The sequence below is a fragment of the Orbicella franksi genome, chromosome 7 (genome assembly GCF_964199315.1).
Source record: "Orbicella franksi chromosome 7, jaOrbFran1.1, whole genome shotgun sequence".
Taxonomy (NCBI): Eukaryota; Metazoa; Cnidaria; class Anthozoa; order Scleractinia; family Merulinidae; genus Orbicella; species Orbicella franksi.
Genome location: NC_138151.1, coordinates 12,898,829 through 12,921,520, shown reverse-complemented (window position 1 = coordinate 12,921,520; position 22,692 = coordinate 12,898,829). Strand labels below are relative to the sequence as shown.

At 44.1% G+C, this 22,692-nt stretch overlaps 2 protein-coding genes across 2 annotated transcripts; one reads left to right on the top strand and one right to left on the bottom strand.

Moving 5' to 3' along the window:
- The first annotated feature begins 389 nt into the window (after nucleotides 1-389).
- Nucleotides 390-2,745, top strand: LOC145492146 (uncharacterized). The gene has a single exon (XM_081471483.1). The coding sequence runs from the start codon at nucleotides 472-474 to the stop codon at nucleotides 2,734-2,736; it is 2,265 nt and encodes a 754-aa protein (XP_081327609.1). The 5' UTR covers nucleotides 390-471; the 3' UTR covers nucleotides 2,737-2,745.
- A 14,680-nt stretch (nucleotides 2,746-17,425) lies between these two features.
- LOC145493582 (uncharacterized) lies at nucleotides 17,426-22,418 on the bottom strand. The gene is made up of 3 exons (XM_081473075.1): nucleotides 22,389-22,418; nucleotides 20,374-21,238; nucleotides 17,426-17,691 (listed from the first exon to the last, which is right to left on the bottom strand). Exons 1-3 carry the CDS (start codon nucleotides 22,416-22,418, stop codon nucleotides 17,426-17,428), a joined length of 1,161 nt encoding a protein of 386 aa, XP_081329201.1.
- Nucleotides 22,419-22,692: the final 274 nt, after the last annotated feature.

The window sequence follows — 22,692 nt, the reverse complement described above, 5'->3', positions numbered from 1 at the left end:
AGACTTTCATCTACCCTGATCACTCCACCAAGTACGCTCATAATAGGTGGTTAAGAAATCGTTCCCGCTCTCTTACAGAGTCACTGGGATAGACTACCAGATGAACTAAAGTGTTACATACTTTGCCTGGCAACCTGGCAGCACATACGCGATCGAAGGAACAATGAAACATTGATTAAACTTCACGAAGAAATTTCAGATTACGATATACTGAAAAGACAATGGGGTCACGGTCACATAGAATTAAGAACCAAAAAATGCGATTTCGTCGCTTGTAATGAGATGTACGGGCGATTCATGCCTGATCACATGACCATCCACGGTCATTATGTAGACATTCATAACCACGAAAAGAAAGTCTTTTTAGGATATAATTTCAAAGACGCACTCCATGATGTAAATGACAAAAGAGCGTATGCGTTCTCAGATGATGTTGATTAAAAAGCGACGTTCGTAACATTTGTCTCATTCATGTCTTCACAGAACAGACGGACCCACGACGAAGCCTTCCCCTTCGACGATGACGATGACTGGATCTTCGATCCGGCTCTCGACCGAGTGATGATCCAAACCGGAGGTGGTGGTGGTACAAGACCCCTCCTAGAATTTGAATTAAGACCCGTAGGCGCTCGACGTAACTGGAGAAATGTCCTCAACAAACAACGATTCGAAGCCACACTCAGACAACACAGAGACGTGACTCCCAGGGACAATCTAGGCCAAGAATTGACTCAGGCCCTTCAACGATCCATCGAGCAACAAATCGCTCAGGATCCTACTCTGACACCCAACTCCACGGTCCATTTCACCATGCAGTCCAGTGCCTTCACGCACGCCTTTCAATCCACCACTTTCACCGTGCGCGAATTCGAAGAAGGGAGTGAAAGACTAGACACTTATCTCCAGTCTCTCGCGGCCAAACTCAACTCCAACGAAGAATTCACCCCCGACGACACGTTTACCATGGAAACCACTTTCATACACACCCCAGGTCGTGGGCGTGGTCACGGAAAACGATACAAACCGAGTTGTGCCGCCGTACGGGGGATCGTCAAACGGTCGCGCGTGACCATCAAAAATAAAGACAATCTATGCTGCGCTCGCGCCATCGTCACCATGAAAGCCCTGGTAGATGCTGACATGAATCCACGAGACCAAGATTACCACAATCTCAAACAGGGGCTGCCCGTCCAAGAGCGATTGGCCAAAGAACTCCACCGTCTAGCCCGCGTCCCCGAAGGACCTTGCGGCATTCCAGAACTGCAGCAGTTTCAGGCCGCGTTACCTGGGTACCAACTCAAAGTCCTTTCCATCGATCCGCCGCACATGCTCATCTACGCGGGACCCGAACCCTCGGACAAGATCATTCGTCTCATCAAAGAAGACAGTCACTATGACGGATGTAACTCGTTTAGTGGGTTCCTAAACAAATCCTACTTCTGCGACGAATGCAATCGAGGATACGATCACGACGATTTTCAAAATCATTCCTTCGACGGTAAATGGTGTCCCGCCTGCAAACGAAAAGACTGCCCCGATTTCATCGAAGCCAAACGACCCCTAGCACGTGGCAAGTTTCCTGCACCCACCTCCATCTGCCGATTGTGCCACAGAAAATTCTTCGGAGACCAATGCTACAACTACCACCTGCAACGGCGGAGCCTCAACATCCCATCCATCTGTGACACTTACAAAAAGTGTCCAGACTGTTGCCACGTCTACGAACCAAAACACAGGACTGGACGAGGAGGTGACCATCGTGTCCCCAATCACACGTGCGGATGGGGTGAATGCCACATCTGCGAAAAGAAAGTCTTTCTCCCGACGCACCGATGTTACATCCAACGCATCCCCGAAGACGAAGACGAACCCAAAAAGAAACGCGTGCCGCGCGACGAACTCAAAGGCCGCCCCTTCGAAGAACCCGAACCCGATGATCCAGACACACGCGTCTGGGTGGACAGAGATCCGCCCCTTCAAGTGTACTGCGACTACGAAGCCATCACCGACGCCGAAGGGAATCAGACCCCCATTCTACTCTGCCTAGAAGACGAAGAAGAGGATCAATTCTGCTCCTTCTACGGTCCCAACTGCACCGCTGACATGTTCGACCACCTAGAATCACTCGCCGTCGACGTGGACGGAGACGATCGGAACGTCATCGTCCTCTTTCACAATCTCAAAGGCTACGACGGGATGTTCATCTTACAACACTGTTACGCCACGCATCGAGAAGTCACAGACCAAATCACCGTAGGCACCAAGATACTGTCCCTGAGATCCGACAGACTGACTTTCAAAGATTCCCTCTGCTTCCTCCCGTTCCCGCTGGCCAACTTTCCCGCCACCTTCGGAATCCACGAACTGTGCAAAGGATTCTTCCCGCACAAATTCAACACCCTAGAAAACCAAGAGTACGAAGGACCCATGCCACCGCGAGACATGTACGATCCCGACGGCATGTCCGCCAAAAAGAAAGCCGAATTCGAACACTGGTACCAAGAGAAAGTCAATGATAACTACCATTTCGTACTACGGCAAGAAATGGAAGCTTACTGCGAGTCGGACGTCAAACTCCTCAAAGCAGGCAGTCAAAAGTTTCGGCAAGAATTCAAACAAAAAGCCGACTTTGACCCCATGGAGAAATGCGTCACCATCGCTTCCGCATGCAACCGATTCTGGCGCAAGAAACTCGTCCCGCCCAACACCATCGCCTCCAGACCCCCTCGAGGATGACACGGAGCCCGATCCAATCAGTCCGTCAAAGCCCTGAAATGGCTAGCCTGGCAAGAACACTTGTTGCAACACCCCGACCAAGGCGATCGTATCCGTACCGTGCGAAACGGAGGTGAAGTCCGACTAGCCAATCACCTCGTGGACGGATACGATCCAACCACTCGAACCGTCTACGAATTCCACGGATGTCTATGGCACGGATGTCTTCGATGTTTCCCTCGAAAACGAGACAGATATCCCATATGCCACACCGATCGCACCCTACAGGAAGTCTACGAGTCCACGCTCAAGAAACACGACCTTCTCAGCCGCCAAGGCTACCAGCTCCACGTCAAGTGGGAATGCGAGTGGGACCTAGAGGTCAAAACTGACCCAGATCTCCGCAAGTTCCTAGACACGTTCCAAATCGTCGAACCGCTCGAGCCCAGAGAAGCCTTCTTCGGAGGGCGCACGAACGCCGTCAAACTACATCACGTGACCGACGTGGCCCAAGGAGAACAAACCAAGTACGTCGACGTGACGTCGCTCTACCCCTGGGCCAACAAGGAAGGCGAATACCCCGTAGGACACCCGCAGGTCATTGTCAACCCCCAAGATCAAGACATACACCACTACTTCGGAATGGCCAAAGTGGACATACTGCCGCCTCACGAACTTTACCACCCCGTTCTACCTTTTCGACACGGAGGTAAACTCACCTTCCCACTCTGCCGATCGTGCGTGGAACACGAAATGACCAAACCCCTCCTAGAGAAATCGCATCGCTGCTCTCACACGACCGAGCAACGCACGCTAAGAGGGACCTGGTGCACACCCGAAATCCAGAAAGCCGTTGCCATGGGATACACACTTAACAAGATCCACGAAGTCCACCATTTCCCGCCAGAACAACTAGTCCATGGGCCAGACCCTCTCAGATGTACCACACAGAGGGACCAGCTGAGAGTGTGACAAATTTGAAGCTAAGTTGGGGGTGATTACAAGATGTTATGATAGCAACCCCTAAAGAGTAGCTTTCTTGTATATTTTATTGGCTGAAATATCACCAAAATTCGCTTTTGCATGAAAACGAGGCTTGTTTTCAAAAGTCATATTAAAAATATTAAGCTGGATCAAAAATAGTCTTCACACATATAAATACAACAAGAAAGAACACAAATCATTTTTTAAGAACCAAATTTCAATTTACCTGTAAAAGCGATGATATAGTAAGTTATGGATTACTTCAAACGTTGCAATGCATTATGGGGAAATTCAAGATGGCGACCTTCACGGCAGGTAAGTACTTTTGACTTATTCACTGATTTCGATAATCTTTAAGTAGAGATCTGATTAGAAATCAACAATATATACAAAATATTAGCTGTATAACTAAACAATAAGCATTTTTATGACGATATAGTGATATTTTGAATCTCAAATTATATAAAAACTTACAGTCCTTCGAGATCTACATGGACTCGACAGCCCAGCACTGTGTTGCCTTAATCATTAATTCCCATCGTTTGTAAGCCGGTATGTGTTTAAAACTCAATAAAAGCTATAACAAGTAGCTACATAACTAAACAATCAGCATTTTGATGGTTGTCTTGTGAAATTGTGAAATTGTGAAATCGAAGAGGAGAAGTATCGAGTCTGTGGATGATGAAACTGTACCTATCTATAATGCCGGCGAGCGCTGTGGGCCCCATACTAGAGGATATGTGGAGGTCAAGTTAAATCAAATCATGCAATGTGCATGGAGAAAGAACTTGCTATGGGTTTTAGTACGCATTCATGCAAGTCAGAAGCAATCTGTTCCTGGTTGGAGTGGTTTCAATATTTTGGTGCGTAATAACCAAGAAGTTGCCAAGGATAACGTGGGCTATCTTCCAACAATCAATGCCCCAACGACGAACATGTCAGCTGTGTACCAAGTCCTCATCAAGTCCCTACAGATTAAAGAAACTTTAAACCTCCAAAGCATAGTTGTTGTGTTTGATCAGGCACTGTATGCTAAAGCTACTGAGATAAAGTGGAAACACAGGGCACAGTTCAGAATGACCTTGTGTTGAGAATGAGTGTGTTCCATACCATTTGCACTTTCTTGTCAGTGATCGGAAAGCGTTTCCAAGATGCTGGTTTACGAGACGTAATAGTCGACTCTGGAGTAATTGCTGAAGGATCTGTGGCTGGTGTTCTAGAAGGCCGTACATATAATCGCGCCGTACGATTTCACAAGCTCATGTATGAAGCTCTTAACAGGCTAGCATGGATGGGATTTAACTCTTGGATTGAGGAACATCATAAAGAGAAGAAGCCTACTGTTGATGCGTTTTTAAAAGGACTGAAAGCGCTCTGTGATAACACATGTGAACAAGAATTCAAAGACACAGTGGAGAGTCCCTCATTTGAAGAAGTATCGCAACTGTTCTGCTTGTATACGAGCTATCTCCGACATGATAATGGGAAGCTATCGAAGTTCTGGATGTCTTATGTTGACATGGTGGAAATATTACTTGGTCTGTTAAGAGGATCTCGGGAGGGAGATTGGGATCTTCACCTTTCATATATTAGTGAAATTGTCCCGTGCTGTTTCGCATATGATAACCTTAACTACGCCAGGTACCTTTCAGCATATCTGCATGAAATGTCACATCCACCAGCAGAGCATCCGGACACCCTGGAATACTTGCGATCCGGAGGATTTTCTGTTCAGATTGCCGAAGAGAATACCTGTTGATCAGACGTACGAGGAGACTGTCAACAAATACACTCAAACGTCAGGAGGAACTAAAGGTTTCAGTCTAAGGCCTAATGCAGTAAGCAAATTCTGTAGCTTACAGTTCTTGTTGACGCTACGTCTAGAGATTTCGAACTCACGCTCTGTTGAAGAGACTCGAGGAGCCCGTTGAGAATTGAAAGATAGAGCAAGCGAGGTTCGACTAGAAAAACAAATAAAAATACATGTGAAGAAGAGCCGAGCGATATGAAAAATACAGGACAGAATATAAAGACATACAAATGTTTCCTGGCTGTAGCGTAGACGGTGAAGCTAGGTAGAATAGATTCCGCAACGATATTAACTTGAAGCTAGAGAAAACGTTGAAAAGATTGGCGCGCTAGGAAACCGTAGCGTTTAAATAGTAGTAATTTGCATACATAAATGGCAAGCAAAACTAAAAATTCGCACGTGAAATCCTACAAATTCTACCTGGTCGCTGAATACCGGAGCACCTTCCTGAGGCAACTCAAAGATATATTGCACATCAGTAGTTCTTGTTCCCAACACAAAGATCTGCAACCAACACGAATACAAAGAGATGAAGCTGATGTTCAATCTATAGTGTCAATTCTTCAAAACACTTGGCTCAACCCATTCAGCCCTGACCTTCAAGACCTCGTCTGTCTTTCCACAGGAAAAGTTGCCACTCCTGATGTAGAGCACGACTTGCTACAAGCTAAAGATAAAGGAGAGGAAGCCTACAACGCATTCCGAGAGCAACGACTTCGGTCTAATCCACCCAAAGTCAAGTTCCATGATTCAATCACGAAAGCTAAGCTGAAGACTTTTACTCACTTGAACAAGGAGGTATCAGGTAAAGCTGGTAAGAACCAAGAAGTGATCATCAAGGCCGACAGAAGACTGTTTGCTCAAATGATTGTCATCGCAGAGAGCAGAGACTTACAGATGAGAGAAGTGTTATCCCATCCTCTCGGACCACTCCCTTAGTCATTAGCTACCGCAGATGGCTTAATGCGTAAGACGAACAAAGCATCCTTGGCTAAAGAACTGCATAAAAATGTCGAAGTAGCAGATGCCATTCCCCAACCCTCAGCATGTGTAATAGATGGGATGGCTCTTGTCCAGTGTTTGAAAGGTGATAAGAAGACATTTGCCGCAGTTGCTGAAACTCTTCTTTGCAGAGTTCTAAACGAAGGTGGAACAAGTGACAGGATTGATGTCGTCTTCGACGATTACAGAGAGGAATCCATAAAGAACGCCGAAAGAGAGAACAGGGGTGACGGTTTAGGAAGCGAATACCGCAATATTCAAGCCGAACACAAGGTTAAACAATGGAGAAGATTCCTGTGTAGCTCAAAGAACAAACAAGCTTTCATAGTGTTTGTCACCAGCGAGTGGAAGAAAGAAAAGTACACAGCGAAGCTATCTGGAAAGACTCTGGTTGTTACGTGTGGCGAAACATGTTACCAATTATCGTCTGGAATAATGCAACCTATCAGTGAGCTCGAATCAACCCAAGAGGAGGCTGACACCCGAATCCTCTTACATGCAGCCCATGCAGCTAAATCGAGGTTTGCTTCGGTCGTCACAGTATCAGAAGACACTGATGTGTTGGTACTTCTTTTGGCCTTCAAGAGCTTTATTCCTTCTTCAGTATTCATTAAAAGTGGTTCACAGACCAGAGTCAAGTACATCGATATCTCAAGAGTAGTTGAGAGGGTTGGAGCAAGTGTATGCAGATCACTGCCGGGCTTTCATGCATTCATAGGGTGCGACACTGTTAGTGCTTTTGCCGGACGGGGAGAGGTTGCAGGTTATCGAATTGTAAAGCAAAATGTTGAATTTCAAGAGATGTTCCAGCATTTGGGTATGTTCTGGAATATGTCTGATCACCTGTACCATAGTCTTCAGAAATTTACATGTGCCATGTACTGCAGCAACCCTGGGACAAGCGACATCGAGGAGCTGCGATATCGACTGTTCTGTTTGAAGAGAGGAGACGTTGATTCCAACCAGCTGCCACCCTGCAATGATACGCTGCACAAACACTCGCTACGAGCAAACTACCAGGCTGCTGTCTGGAGACGAAGTTTACAAAGATGCCCAGCCATCCCATCACCAGTGGGATTTGGCTGGTGTAGTGAAGACGACAAGCTGGTCGTAGACTGGATGGGTGGTCAGCCAGCTTCGCAAGCTGTTCTAAAACTACTATCTTGCCAGTGCAGTAGGTCCTGCAAACTTCCATCGTGCTCCTGCATTGTCAATGGGCTGAAATGTACTGATATGTGCCGGCTTCAAGATTGCACAAACAGGCCAAATGATGACGACGATGTGTTATCCGTTGACGACAATGACGATGAAGAAAGCGAAACGTAAGAATCTCATAACCATAGGAAAAATATGAAATAACTGTCCTTATACATACTCTTACATTCGTAAGGTTTAGTTTCGAATGATGTACTCTCTTTAATGTATCGAGTAACTGTTTGTGGTTGTCATGGCAACCGCTAAATGCTTTAAAATAACTTAGCTGTTATTTTTGTCTGAAATTAAACATGAGTCTTTGTTTACATTTAAGTGAAAATGATGCTTGACTAACGCGAAAAGGACAAGTTTCCAATGTGTTTGGTACTGGTATGGCTTCAGAATGGATGATATCAGGACAAAGAAGACTCGTTAAGGGAGCTCTTTAAAACTCATTAGCTGAATAGTTAATCCAGGCCAGTGCTAGAGTGATCTACACATGATTGAACTTTTTGACAACGTATATTGCAGTTGTTATTTTTTAAAATTAGGAAGTGAAAAGCCTTATTTTCAGTGACTTTTATTTCAGTTGTGGACTCATCGACCATTTTCGTCTCCATGGCAACAAGACAACCTTAAAAAAAGTTTCCTTCTTTTGCAATTGAATCAATGTCATATTCTGCTGGGCCTAAAATGTATAAAATGTTGTTTGAAGAGAATTGCACAATGGACATCGCTCAGAATCTGAAGCTGTTAACCGGATCCGTGGTCATCAGGCAGTTTAGATGACGTCATTTTATCACATGTTTAGAGCAAGAAAGCTACTGATAGAAGCTTGCTATCATACCTTAAAATTGACTTCAGTTATTGCAGATTGAGAAAATACGTGATAGCATTGGTCCCTCCACATGGTACAAAAAAACCACTTTTGGGGGTCTTGGCCCATGGACTAAACGCCGTAAAGGACTCTTCGCCGATTACGTGAACACCTGGCTAAAAATCAAACAGGAATCCGCTGGCTACCCTAACTGGTGTAACACCCCCGAAGACAAGGCACGGTACGTGCAACAATACCAACAGAAAGAAGGCATCGCTCTCGATCCGACCATGATCCAGAAAAATCCCGGACGCAAAGCCACCGCCAAACTCATGCTCAACTCCTTCTGGGGAAAGTTCGGCGAAAACCTACACAAACCCACCACTCAAGTCGTCTACAACGCCGCGCAACTCTTTGACCTCGTTTCCAACCCCTTCAACGACATACGACAAGTCAGAATCGCCAACGACGAAGCCCTAGAAGTCGTCCACGCCGAACTCAAAGACAACCAACCCGATAACGGACGAATCAACATCTTCGTCGCCGCTTTCACCACCTGCTGGGCTCGTCTCAAATTATACAGCTACCTGGAACACCTAAAGCAACAAGTTCTCTACTTTGACACCGACTCCGTCATCTACTCGCACAAACCAGGTCAAGCCGATGTCCCGCTAGGCGATTACCTGGGAGAGATGACCAACGAACTCGACGACGGCGATTTCATCACCGATTTCACCGCCGCTGGACCCCAAAATTACGGTTACAGAACCCACCAAGGTAAAGTCTGCTGCAAAGTCCGAGGCTTCTCACTCAATGTACGAGGATCCAGGCAACTCAATTATGACGTCATGAGACAAAATCTACTCGACGAACTCACACAACCTCTCGAGGGCGAACGACGCAACATCCACGTTGTCAACCCCAACTTCTTCTGGAGAAACTTAGCCAACAAACATCTCAAAGTCATCACACGGACCAAACGATACGGACTCGTTTTCGACAAACGCGTCGTAGACACGAACACTTTCATGTCATTTCCGTACGGATACACACAAATGTAATTTTTACTTCCTGTAATCAATAAAAATCAATTTTGAAACTCACTTCCGTCCATCTCCTTATTTGGGCATGCGCGAGCTGTGACGTCACGGGCGCCATGTTTGGCCCACCAAGGGGCCATCTTGGATTTGCAAATTTAAGAGAATGTATGGGAAAATCTTGGTCACGTGGTATAATCCCTGGCTCCTGATTGGCTACTGCCCCTATGAGCGTATATGACTACTAATGTCTTCAGTTTGGACTTAAAATGGTTAAAATTGTCCTCATCAGTTATTGCACACAGCAATTTGTTCCAAAGTGATGGTGCAGCAGCAGTAAATGCCCTGTCACCAAGTGTTTTCTTCGTTTTCGTGGATGGTGGTACTAATAAAACTTGAGAATTAGAGCGTAGACCATACCGGGAGGGATTTTAGCACGAATAAGATTACAAATATAGTCCGGTGCCTGGCCATGTATGGCCTTAAAAGTAATTATTAAAATCTTATAAACAATTCTGAATCTGACAGGTAACCAATGTAAAGAATGTAATACAGGAGTAATGCGACTAAAACGCGGAGTCGAGCAAATTAGCCTAGCAGCTGCGTTTTGCACACATTGTAGCTTATTAATATGAGTGGTCGGTAAACCATGGAGAAGACTGTTGCAGTAATCAATGCGTCCCATTATGAAGGCATGCACTAGCACCTTAGTAGACTCAACCGTAAGAAACTTTCTAATACGTCTAATATTATGCAGATGATAAAAAGCAGCTTTACATGTCTTCGTAATGTGTGTCACTAGACTAAGGTTGGTATCAAACCAGGTTCCCTGGTTTCTTGCAACAGCAATAGGGGCAACACTCACATCACCCACCGATAACTTCTCGATGTCCACCTTGCTAAGCTGTTGTCGTGTACCAATTATTAAGAATTCGGTTTTGTCGTCATTTAGCTTTAACTTGTCAGTAATCATCCACGCTCTGATTGCCTTTATGCAGAGTTCCATTGCTTCGATTGCATCAGATTGACTTGATGTGGTGCCGGGCTTGAAGGACAAGTAGAGTTGCGTGTCATCTGCATACGCATGTGCAACAGGTAGATGATCCTTTATCACCTCAAATAGCTTGCTAGAATAGATCGTAAATAGCAGGGGTCCCAGACATGAGCCTTGAGAAACCCCATGTGGCAACTTGGAACTCTCAGAGAGACAGCCGTCTAAAAAGACGCTTTGCGATCGGTCAGAAAGGTAAGATTTAAACCACTTCAGAGCCGTTCCTGTGATACCAAAACTCGACTGTAGACGATGAAGTAAGATTTTGTGGTCCACCGTGTCGAAAGCCGCACTGAGATCTAGAAGAACTAGAAGTGTCACGTGCTGGCGGCTCATATTCACTAGTATATCATTCTGGACTTTTAGGAGCGCAGTCTCGGTACTATGGCATTTACGATATGCAGACTGGAGTGGAGGATACAGGCCAAGATCCATCATGTGGTTGTACGTCTGGTCAAACACAGCGCGTTCTGTCAATTTTGATAGGAATTGAAGATTACTCAGAGGTCGAAGGTTTTTAAACACCGAATCAAGGCCAGCCTTCTTTAGGAGGGGGTTGACAAGAGCTTCCTTCCATTCACCAGGAAAGTAGCCTGAGAACAACGATGAGTTAACTATGCGCATGATGACGGGGAGGAACACATCAAGACAACCGACGACCAGTGATGTTGGCATGGGGTCCGTTAGACAAGACTTCTTAGCTGACGTCTGGATTAAAGCCCATACATCATTCTCAGTAAGAGGGTGGAAGGCGCTTAAAGATAAACATGTTGGGACGACTTCTACTTCAGGTGGAGTGGGTACTCCATCATCCACAACAGTGGCATCGATGTCTGAACGAATTCTGGTGATCTTACGAACGAAAAAGCCGTTGATGTCATTGGCTAGGGCCGTTTTGTCATGATAGTCAGGAAAAGATAATTCATCCTTTCTGAAAAGGAGTTTCTTGGTAGCTCTAAATAGCCTTCCTTGATCGGCACTGTTCTCATCGATAAAGTTGGTATAAAACGCCCGTCTAGCTTGATTCATGAGATGAGTCACGTGATTTTTCTTAGACTTAAAGATAATCAGGTCTGACAGCGATTTAGTTTTTCTCCATCTTCGCTCAGCTTTACGACGTATTCGTTTAGCGGCATCTATGTCAGCGTTGTACCAAGGTACCCTCGGCCTAGCCCTCAAGGTCTTTGTTTTTAACGGTGCATGACAATTGGTCATTCTGGACAGAGTTTTGTTATAGTTACGTAAAAGCGCATCAACTCCATCCGGGGTGACATTAGTTAACTCATCGGATTGTTCTTGGCAGCTAAGTCAGCTTTGATTGAATCCAGGTCCACTGATTTGAGCCTCCTGTAAGTGACCTTCTTAGTTGTCACAGCTGGTTTATCTTGAAGTAGCTTGCAAAGAAGTAATGCATGGTCTGATATGAAACGATCAGTTTGTGGTGAATCCTGGATGATTTGGTCAGACCATCGGGTGATAATAAGATCTAGTGTGTGTCCATGAACATGAGTTGGCTGGGAGACGTGTTGCCGTAGACCAACAGACTCCGAGAGATCCAACAGTTTGAGAGAGTCAGGCTCATCAACAGCATCAATATGGATGTTAAAGTCACCGGTAATCAGTAGCTGTTCCTTAGACAGAAGAATTGATTCAAGATAAGTCGAAAACTCGGTGAAGAAAACATTGGTTGACACTTTATGTTCATCAGAGTATGGCGGACGGTAGATGATAACAACGCGGAGATTGTGCGAAGATGATGACGTAACAGTCCACTCAGAGAATTCGAATGATTCCTTTTCACCCGCGTCAACTTTCTTAACACCCAATGAATCTCGATATACTAGACCCGTTCCGCCGCCACGACGCCCAAGACGGGGGTGATCTATAAACTTGTACCCGTCGGGGCACAACTCCGCCCGTACAGCTGCATCGTCCGCACTCAGCCAAGTTTCGGTGACCGCAAAAAGATCAGCTTTGCAATCACATATATAGTCCAAAATTGCAGCGCTCTTGTTTTTAACCGAGCGAGCATTGAATGTGTATAATGTCATTAGATGATTATAATATCCATTCAAGGATAATCCAGCAGAACAATTGATGTTGATTAAGTTCCCGGTATTACGAGATGGCATTGTCGATTGTGCTATGTGTCAGTAATCACTGCGCGTTGAAACAATAACAGGTATTCTTTCACCTGTGGGGCCAGGATTCAGTTTGAAAACAAGATCTCCAATTAACAGATCATGGAATGTGGCTGTTGTGTTGGAATAATAAGCACACGGACGTCTATGCCTGCGGATCTTGCGTCGCCTTTGAAATGAAGGACGGGAAGTAATATACTTTAAGACGGGCGCTTCATTAGTCTGTGTGATAATGTCATTCCACGACCAGAAAGACAATTGGGTTAGCTTAGCCTGGGTTAGCTTAATTGGGCTTTAAACAACCCGTCCTAGGAGCTGCGGCGTGTCTAGGCTTGGCTAAATCTATACATTAAGATTTATTCATTCAAAGTGAAAGGTAACTTGCAGAAGTGTACGCAAGTGGAAGGAATCGTTTTAAGCGGAACTCCGGAGGCCAGGAGGGTCGACAAGTGGAGCACTATACCTATATAGGAAAGTAAAGGAAACTCATGATTTTCTCATGGTTATCATGCAGTAGCGTTATTGCTCGTGGGCGCGTACGCACGACGACAACGACGGCGGAGTCGCGCAAGATGGCGGCATACTACAGCTAATAGGTTGACAGAGATATGCAGCCTTGGGTTATTGCTAACTATTCACAGCAGTCTCTTTCATGCTCGTATAAGATTTGGAGAAAAATGGCGACCGCGTTCAAAGAGACGTAAATGTGAAAAAGAAAATGGGGGATTGGGTGAGAGGGGGGAGATAAAAACCGAAAGAAAAAGAATAGACCGCGGCCTAAAGGATGGAAGGGATGAGCGTGAAAGGAAGTAGCGAGCACTAAGGATCTGGCCTAGAGAACGCTAGTTACGTGAAGGTGATTACATTAGAGAGTCAGATCTTATACTCGCTCTGCAAGGGACTGGTGCGAATAGCAAACAATTCACAGAAGTCCCTTTCATGCTTGAATAAGATTTGGAGAATAATGGCGACCGCGGAAGGTCAAACGAAATGTGCAAACACACAACACCAGTCACCTAAACAAACGCCATAACTTAAGACAAACTAAACTTCCAAGATTCAAACTCATTAAACAAACCAAAACCAATTTAACCATTTACACACTCCAAGGTATTCAACACAAAAGTAAGGCAAAACAAAATTTAAAAAAGGAGAACTAAGAAAACAATACCATGAGTACAAACCGAGGATGAGGACGAGGACGAGGACAAAGATGATGATGATGATGATGATGATGATGATGGTGCTGGTGCTGGTGATGATCATGATGACGATGATGATGATAGATTTCTATAGCGGCAAAATTAATAAATATTCTTAAGCGCTTTACAATGTAAGATTAAGATTACAGTAAAAATATAAGAAAAATGCGTCTAAAAATAATACAATTAAAAAAAACATATTATAAAACTATGGCAAGCTATACGCTAATTTAAAAAAGTGAGTTTTTAACTTTGACTTATAAAAAGTCAGGGTTGGACTTAGTCTTATTTCGCGAGGAAGTTTGTTCCAGAGAAAAGGTCCAGAGTGTGCAAAGGCGTGATCACCAAATGTCGTGTGCTTGGTTCTGGGAACAGCGAGAAGGTTATGGTCTTGGGAGCGCGGGCGATAAGTTGTGTTAGTCTTTATGTGTAAAAAGTCCTTAAGAGCTTTGTAAACAAGAAGTAACAGGAAGCCAATGCAGGCCGTACAAGGCAGAGGATCTGGAGATATGGTCAAATTTGGATACGCCAACAATTAGTCTAGCAGCGGCATTAAATACTTTTTGAAGACGATCAGATTGGTAATTAGGGACACCTTAGAGAAGAGAATTGTAGTGGTCCAAGTGAGAAGAGAGGAACGCAAGGACAAGAGTTTTGGTAGTCTCAGGACTGAAAAATTTCCTTATTTGCCGAATTTTGTACAGGCCATAGATGCTTTACTGCAAATCTTGCCAGTATGGACTGCCATAGACATCGTAGTGTCAAACCAGGAGCCCAGATTGCGACTGAACGCTTTCTAAAGGTTGGATAGTGGAGTCGCCAACGGTAATGGAGTCAATTGAGATTTTTGAAAATTGATGGCTGAAGCCAATAATTAAAAACTCAGTCGTTGCGTCGTTGATTAATAAACGGTTATGAATTACCCAAGCACGGACATCGGAAATACAGGCTTCCACAACCGCTAGAGCGTGATCTTGAGACAAAGTGCCGTCTGGTCTAAAAGAAAGATAGAGTTGGGTGTCATCGGCATATCTATGGTCAGAGGGTAGATGGTTGGTGATCACATGATAAAGCCTAACAATCGTATCGTTTTAGATTTTTTGTTTTCGCCTTTAAAACGATAATCTACGTATGAATAGCTTTAATTTGGATTGTTTTAGCTATACCCGCTCTGCTCATCAGAAGCAATCAGCCTGCAATATAAATGGAGTTGCAAACACGAAAACTTTGATTTCGAAAGTTTTATCTTTTATCACTGCTTTACTGAATAAGCATTCCTTAAGTTCAAATTGTCATATCTCCTTTAATATTTGAGATATCAAAAAACGGTTTCACCAGATTTCAACTTCTCTTGTTGCGCTCTTTTGAAAGCGTTGAAACAACGTTGGAATTTCCAAACTTTAAATTAAGAGTATGGTGTGACGTCATCGATTATGACGTCATCACTGACTTTTGATGTCAATTTTTTTGTCAAAAACGTTGGACTTTTGTCGCTATTCACTTGCTAAGTTTGATAATGGTATGTCAAGTTAATTTGAAGTTATGCTAAAATGAGCGCTCAAAGATGTTTATATCCCTAGTGTGTCATTGGCTTCTCAGCCGAGCTCATACTCTGAGAAATGCAATTTAAAAATACATTTTCGGCTTCTCAGCCCAAGTTAAAAGACCTTCAAGGCTTCTCAGCCCTGGCAACACACATCGGGAAAAGAAATTGTAATAAAATCTTCTTGGCCTCTTAGCTCAACACTTGCAAAATAATAAGACCTCCTTGGCTTGGCCGCCCAACTTAACATGTCTTCTCGGCTTCTCAGCCCAACTAAGACTCTGGGAAATACAGTATAAAAGACCTGTTCGGCTTCTCAGCCCAAGTTAAAAGACCCTCTTCTCAGCCCTGCTAATTGCACTCGGGGAATCAAATGAAGTAAAATCCCCTCGGCTTCTCACCCCACATTGCGGGCGGAACGTAACAAAGCCGTGTACAAGCACGTGAAAGATGACGAGCGCGCTAAACGAAATACAAAGCATGCCGGGACGGTTAGAAAAGAACGCAAATGGCAAATATGCAGCAACGAACGAAGCAAAACGAAAACCAAGGAAGGGAAACAATTAAAACAACTAGGGGAGGCAGCGAGATAGCTAAAGGCCAAGGTACAGGGTTAGTTGAAATGAATGGTAAGAAATTAAATGGCGAGAAACGCCAGCACAAAACAAAGCAAGGAAAAACCTGCAACTGTTGATGAAGAACTGCAGCCTGGGCGGCCTTAATGCCTTGAACGGCCGGAGCTTGAGGAACTTTATCCGCCATAGCAGCATATTATTAGAGCGAGCAAAGGACAAGGTGCTTCGCGAATGCTTACGCTAGTTGCGTGAAAGTGATATCAATACATTAGAGAGTCGGATCTTTTACTCGCTCTGCAGGGGACTGGTGCGAATGGCGTACTTCTTTGATATTGGACATCCATGTTATGGTCAATTGACAGTTGTCAAAACAAGGTATCCGTTGACCAGTATCACATGACCATATCGCGGGCTCAAGTTAAGAACTCATCGAGATCAAGTGTTTTTTAAAGTTGATCGCTGATCAAGTGTTGCTTTTCCGCTTGGATCACGGGCTCGTGTCAGGTTAACTTGTTGTAAATAGATGTTAGCAGTTAAAGCTAACCTAGGATTGAAAGTTAACCAAATTTTCTTTGTATACAAGTGTCTTTCACTACTTTTGGTTTGTGTAGTTTGAGGTTATTCAAACTCAAAACAGAAGGCCAAACAATATACAGAAAACCTCAACGCAAAGTTACAAAATTCCAATCAAAATTCTCCCATGTCCTGGGTTAGCTTAATCGAACCTTGAACAACCCGGCTCAGAAACTTCCCTTTTAGGCTTGGCTAACTCTACATATTAGTGGAGCCCCGGCAGCCCAAAGGTCCGCCAAGCGGGGCACCATAACTATGGGAACAGAACCACACGCATGCACAGAAATAGAAAACCATAACACTCTCATTTTATGGTTAACATGGCTAGCGGCATGGATGGCGGGCGCTTGCTCCCAACGACGAAAAACGACGTCGCGCAACATGGCGGTCATACTCCAGCTAATACAGTCTTGGTTTACAGTTTCGTACATCTTTGATATTGGACATCCATGTTATGGGGTAAACTGTAATGCAAGGACCACTTGTGCAAACAGCAGCGGAGTGAAGCCGGATCTCGGTTTAGATCAGGATCAGCAGTCTTAAATAAAGCATAAAACCAGTTGAAAGGCTGACCGGACGGCTGGAGAGAGTAAATTCAAGGTCCAATATTTTGGTTAGACAGGACTAACCTTCTTCGGGGGCTACACTGAAGCTAAGTAGATATGGATAAAACGGTTACAAAATTTTAAATGATACTGAATGAAATATGTGACATGATTGGTTGACAAAAATAGAGAAAAATGAAACGTGCACGAAAGCGGATACATAAAAAATAAATAGATTAAATTTCGTCACGCCTGTTTAACCCAGAAGGTTCAAGGGTCCTACCCTTGGACATCAGAAATGTTTCTCTTGCCTTGCGAATAGCTTCCCTATTTGAGCTGATGAGTTCGAGAGGAACCAGTTCTATGTTGTCCATAGAATGAGCAGGGATGGTTAAGTGATCTGAAAAGGCGATGGCTTGATCAATGTGTCGTTGTGTGATGGCTTTTTTGATTGCGCGTCTGTGCTCGCAAAATCTGTAGCTGAGATGACGTTTAGTCCCGCCTATGTATGGAACGTTGCATTTGTTGCACTGTATCATATAAACCAGATTGGAAGAAGAGCATGTGATGTGATGCCGTATACGTCTTTGTTCGTTGGTCGAGAAAAAAGTATAAGACTTGGTCCCCTCTGTAATGAAAGGACACGTTTTGCACTTATTTCTGTGACAACGGAAAGCTCCCGGAGCTAGGGGAGGCGGGGGGGGGGAGGGGGACGGTTGTCTGCGGTGTTTGGCCCTGAACAGTATGTCACGTAGGTTTTTGCAACGGCGGTATGATGTACGAGGAGGCCAAGAAAATGCTTCTAGGCATCGCTGTGAAGAACGAAGAATGTTAAGGTTGCTGGAAATGACTTGACGTAACAAGTTTGGTAGGGCTGGATTAAATGTTAATACAAATGGAATTCTGTGGGACTTCTTTTTTGATGGATGTTTCGAGTGCTCTACTCCGAGGAATTTGACGTACTATTTCAGAGTGCATCAGAGTGTGTATTGAAGAACTCAGCCGTTGAACAAATTCTTCTCAGTCATAAGGCCATGCTAAAGGGAATGAATTGTTTAGTGTGAGATGGGTGGCAGGATGATTTAAGGAAGTACTGATGTTTGTCTATGGGTTTGACATAAAGGTCAGTTTCCAATCCACCGTTGAGGAGCATTACTTTCACATCGAGGAGTTGTTCCGTATTTTGACGAGCCCGTTGGACGAGTCAAAATACAAGCAACAAGTAAAAATATAACGATATACTCTATGACCGCGATCATCGAAGTTACGAACGCAACATAGGCATTTGAACGGAATTCAAATCCATGACCAGTGCACTGCTATCCCGGGGATGGGGGCTACTCCATTGTATGGGCGATATAGGAATGTGCGGTTTAAGCAGTGTTGATCATAAATAGAGTCTCGATTTTGGCAGTTTTAGTCTCAAATAGGGTATAGACCCTTTTCATAAATGGCTACCAATTACAAATTCTTAAGTAAGTATTAAAATTAGCCTGACTAACCTTGTTCTTGAGTTGATAATTCAAAAGAATTTTTACTCCCAAACGAGTTTAGTGAGGTTAGTTTAAATGCATACAAAAGAATTTTAAATTGGCAGTCATTTACTATGAAAAGGGTATATGGTTTTTGCACTCCAGTCTTGAATTCGGTGTGCTTATTAGAAGTTACTTTTTATCAATATCTGATAAGACCATCAAAAAAACTCCTTCACAATGTATAAAATAGGGAACTAACCATAAGACAGGTCTGAAACAAGGCATTGATTTAAGGGTCAGGTCTTACATAGGGCATCAATTTTTTTTGTCTGTTCAGAAATAGGGAAGGGACAATCACAGATTCTGGTCTTAAATAGGGTAAAGATTTTGAAAAACGAGTCGCGCACCCCCACCCGATTTTTCTGGAAGTAGTCCCCCCCACCCCCAAGTCCCCTGGGCAAATACACAACATTAAAATGTTCCTTGGAAAAGTTAGCTGTGAAGCATGCACAGGATGGATCTTTCCGTCGATGATTAGTTGTGAGTACTGCATGGTTACTTGGCAAACTACAACTGGGGAAGACTGATATATGAAATATCATGGAATCGAAGTGCAGGACAACGATATACTTTTATTATGAACGCGATCATCGAAGTTACCAACGTAACATAGGCATTTGAACGGAATTTAAATCCATGACCGGTGTACATACATATACATACATACGTTTATTCCACGTCCCCAAGGGGCTTTTCAGTGAAATATGTAACAAAACAACAATAAAATACGATAAAATTAATTCTATACGAATAAAATTTAAAATGCACTAAGAAATTCAAATCTAATAGAAGCGAAAGAATGTACTGCTATACCTACATACATATGAAGCCCCTTCAGGCTACCTGGGAGCAGCTTACTTTGGGAGTTGTTGCACACCCGTGGATGTTCGAAATTTAAGCGAATATGGTTTGGCTCAGAAGTCGGCATGACAACCGCTTAAGGTCGGAGAATCTCGCAGCTGCTGTTCTCCGAGACTGATGATCTATTACGATATTAAATCAATTACAACCTCTTCCTTTTATAGTTTGTAACAATCATTCAAACCTGTCAGGCCAGTTTTGAAGCCCCAATAATCCTAATGAGTCAGATTAAACATTACGAAATTATCAACGGCGGAACATTTGTGTGAAGCCGTGTTTCGTGACACACTATCAAAAGCATTATAGTAACTTAGAGTATATGGAAATCATAGTTGTCCAACATGTGCTTTGTCATGCGAAAATTTTACACGCAATCGATCCGGTAGAAGAGCACGGCAACTGTACTGCATAATTATATTTAGTTTGCTGGTGTGAACAGTAGAAACATGAAGTCCAACTGTTCCTGCTGTAAATAGGGAGGTCGTCTGTAGCGCGGCTCGCGTCCTCTGTTCTTTTGCTTCCATCCAGCGGATTTTCGCGTAGAAGAGAATGCTCGCAGTCTAAGAAGGAAATAAAGCGAGACGGGAAAAATTATCTTTCTTGATCCTTCTTTCCGCCCCCGCGTTTCTCGCCGTTCGATCTTCTTCTTCTTCTTCTTCTGCTGCTGCTGCTGCTGCTTCTGCTTCTGCTACTGCTTCTGTTGCTGCTGCTGCTTCTGCTTCTGCTTCTGCTGCTTCTGCTTCTGCTTCTGCTTCTGCTTCTGCTTCTGCTTCTGCTTCTTCTTCTGCTTCTGTCTCTTCTTCTGCTTCTGTTTCTTCTTCTGCTTCTTCTTCTGCTTCTGCTTCTGCTTCTTCTTCTTCTTCTTCTGCTTCTGCCTCTTCTTCTGCTTCTGTTTCTTCTTCTGCTTCTTCTTCTTCTTCTGCTCCTTTTTCTTCTTCTTCTTCTTCTGTCTTCTTCTTTTTCTTCTTCTTCTTCCGCTTTCGCTTCTGCTTCTGCTTCTGCTTCTTCTTCTTCTTCTTCTTCTACTTCTTCTTCTGCCTCTTCTTCTGCTTCTTCTTCTTCCTCTGCTTCTTCTTCTTCTGCTTCTCCTTCTCCTTCTTCTTCTGCTTCTTCTTCTGCTTCTTGTTCTGCTTCGTCTTCCTGTTCTGCTTCTTCTTCTTCTTCTGCTTCTTCTTCTTCTTCTTTCGCTTCCGCTTCCGCTTCTGCTTCTGCTTTCGTTTCCTCTTCTACTTCCGCTTCTGCTCCAGCTTCTGCTCCTGCTTCCCCTACTTCTTCTGCTTCTACTTTTGCTTTTGCTTCTGCTCCTGCTTCTGCTCCTGCTTCCTCTTCTGCTCTTGCTTCTGCTCTTGCTTCTGCTCCTGCTCCTGCTGCTGCTCCTACTCCTCCTTCTGCTACTGCTTCTCCTGCTGCTGCTCTTGCTCCTGCTCCTGCTTCTGCTGCTGCTGCCCCTGCTCCCGCTTCCGCTCTTGCTCTCACTCCCGCTGCCGCTGCTGCTGCCGCTCCCGCTCCACTCCTGCCCCTGGTCCTGCTCCTCCTTCTGCTCCTTCCCCTGCTGCTGGTCCTGCTCTTGCTCCTGCTCCTGCTCCTTCTCCTTCTCCTCCTTCTCCTCCTTCCCTTCTCCTTTTCCTTGTCCTTTTCCTCTTCCTTCTCTTTCTACTTGTCCTTGTCCTTGTCCTTCTTGTTCTTATTCTTGTTCTTGTTCTTGTTGTTGTTGTTGTTGTTGTTCTTCTTCTTCTTCTTCTTCTTCTTCACATTCGTGTATTCGCGTCGCTTTTATGGAAAGCTTAGTATTTAGAATTATATTATTAAGGTTTGATCTTATTCATTAACAAGCTACCTATTACTCCCCATAGCATAGCTCTTAAAATTGTATTTATTCTGTAGCACCTCTTACGTAACCTAGATTCTTTTATTGCGTAACCAGTTCTGTTCTATGCCCTTGTGATCAATCTTTATCCAATAGTTTTCTTTCCCTTTCTCTCATTTTACACCTTGCGTTTGCATAGTTAGGGTTTTGGGGTGATACGTGTTGTGAGGTTTTTCTGTGTGTAGAAGAAGAAGGTTGAAGTGCAGTTACGAGCGAGGTTAGAAAGTGGCAGGAACACGTCCGGAAGCACATTTTCATTACTGGGAAGCCATCAGTAAACCATTCCTAAATTCATGACAAAGAGCCATTTGCCGGGAAACGCGAGTGCTAAATAGCTGGTCGAAGCCATCGAAGGACAAGCGTAAAGTTCTGCGGAAGTAGACCGTTGCAAATCGGACAGTTGGAGTAAACCGGAGAAGTCAAGTTGAAGTATACCAGACTGAGTGAAGACGTAACCGGAAGGAGTAAGTTGAAAAGTGGGAGTTGTTTACTTAGACAAATTTTCTGTCATCACCAACCCGCTACAACTGCGGATGGTTTGTCACGACTTGACAAATTTTTGCCGAAGCGGATAAATCTTCAAACGTACCGCCGACAAAATTTGTCCCGGGTAAAAACTGGACAAAATCGTTTAAATAAACAAAGTTGTGTTTATCTTGTCAGTCATTTGTCAAAAAAGCTTTTAACGGTATAAATTTAGCGTCTGGGATATTTCTCGCTCGTGTTGCGAAACTAGATTTGAACGAATTTGGCGACTTTCACCGCAGTCAGTGCGGATGCAACCGACGAGACAAAAAAATTTCACGACCAAATTTGTCCTCAGATTTGGTCACGGACAATTTCAGTTTTGTCTGCTACTGCGAATCGGCCCTACATCCAACACTGCGGTGATGAGATCACAACGTGGTGTGCGCCACGTCGCTTGGCATGATTCACGGAATACAGGAAATCGTTGACGTCATACATTACTCACTCTTGTCTCAAACTGCTTCCTCTCGCATCACCCAGCTGTTGATCATATTTCCACCTCGTTTATAAAATCTCGCTAACTTGCGAGCCACTTTTAGCTATTCATAGCAATAGGAAGCTCCCATAACTAACCACTTCCCGAGCTAAGGTCAGCTAACGCTGCTCAGTCGAATGGACGTCAAGTGGTATAGCAAGTATGTGTTTCTTGTTGGAGCCATTTTAAGTTTTGCTGACCCGATCACCGACATACTCACACTGGTGCAATTTTACC

What these genes read in the sequence shown, in the direction of transcription:
- LOC145492146 (XM_081471483.1), top strand. Translation starts at nt 472, where the DNA reads ATGTCTTCACAGAACAGACGGACCCACGACGAAGCCTTCCCCTTCGAC.
- LOC145493582 (XM_081473075.1), bottom strand. Translation starts at nt 22,418, where the DNA reads ATGTATGACGTCAACGATTTCCTGTATTCC. An exon ending in TCAACGATTTCCTGTATTCC is followed by an intron (nt 21,239 to 22,388) that starts GTGAATCATGCC and finishes AAGGACAAGTAG; the next exon opens with AAAGAGAAGGAAGAGGAAAA. An exon ending in AAGCAGAAGAAGAGACAGAA is followed by an intron (nt 17,692 to 20,373) that starts GCAGAAGAAGAA and finishes TTCCATACATAG; the next exon opens with GCGGGACTAAACGTCATCTC.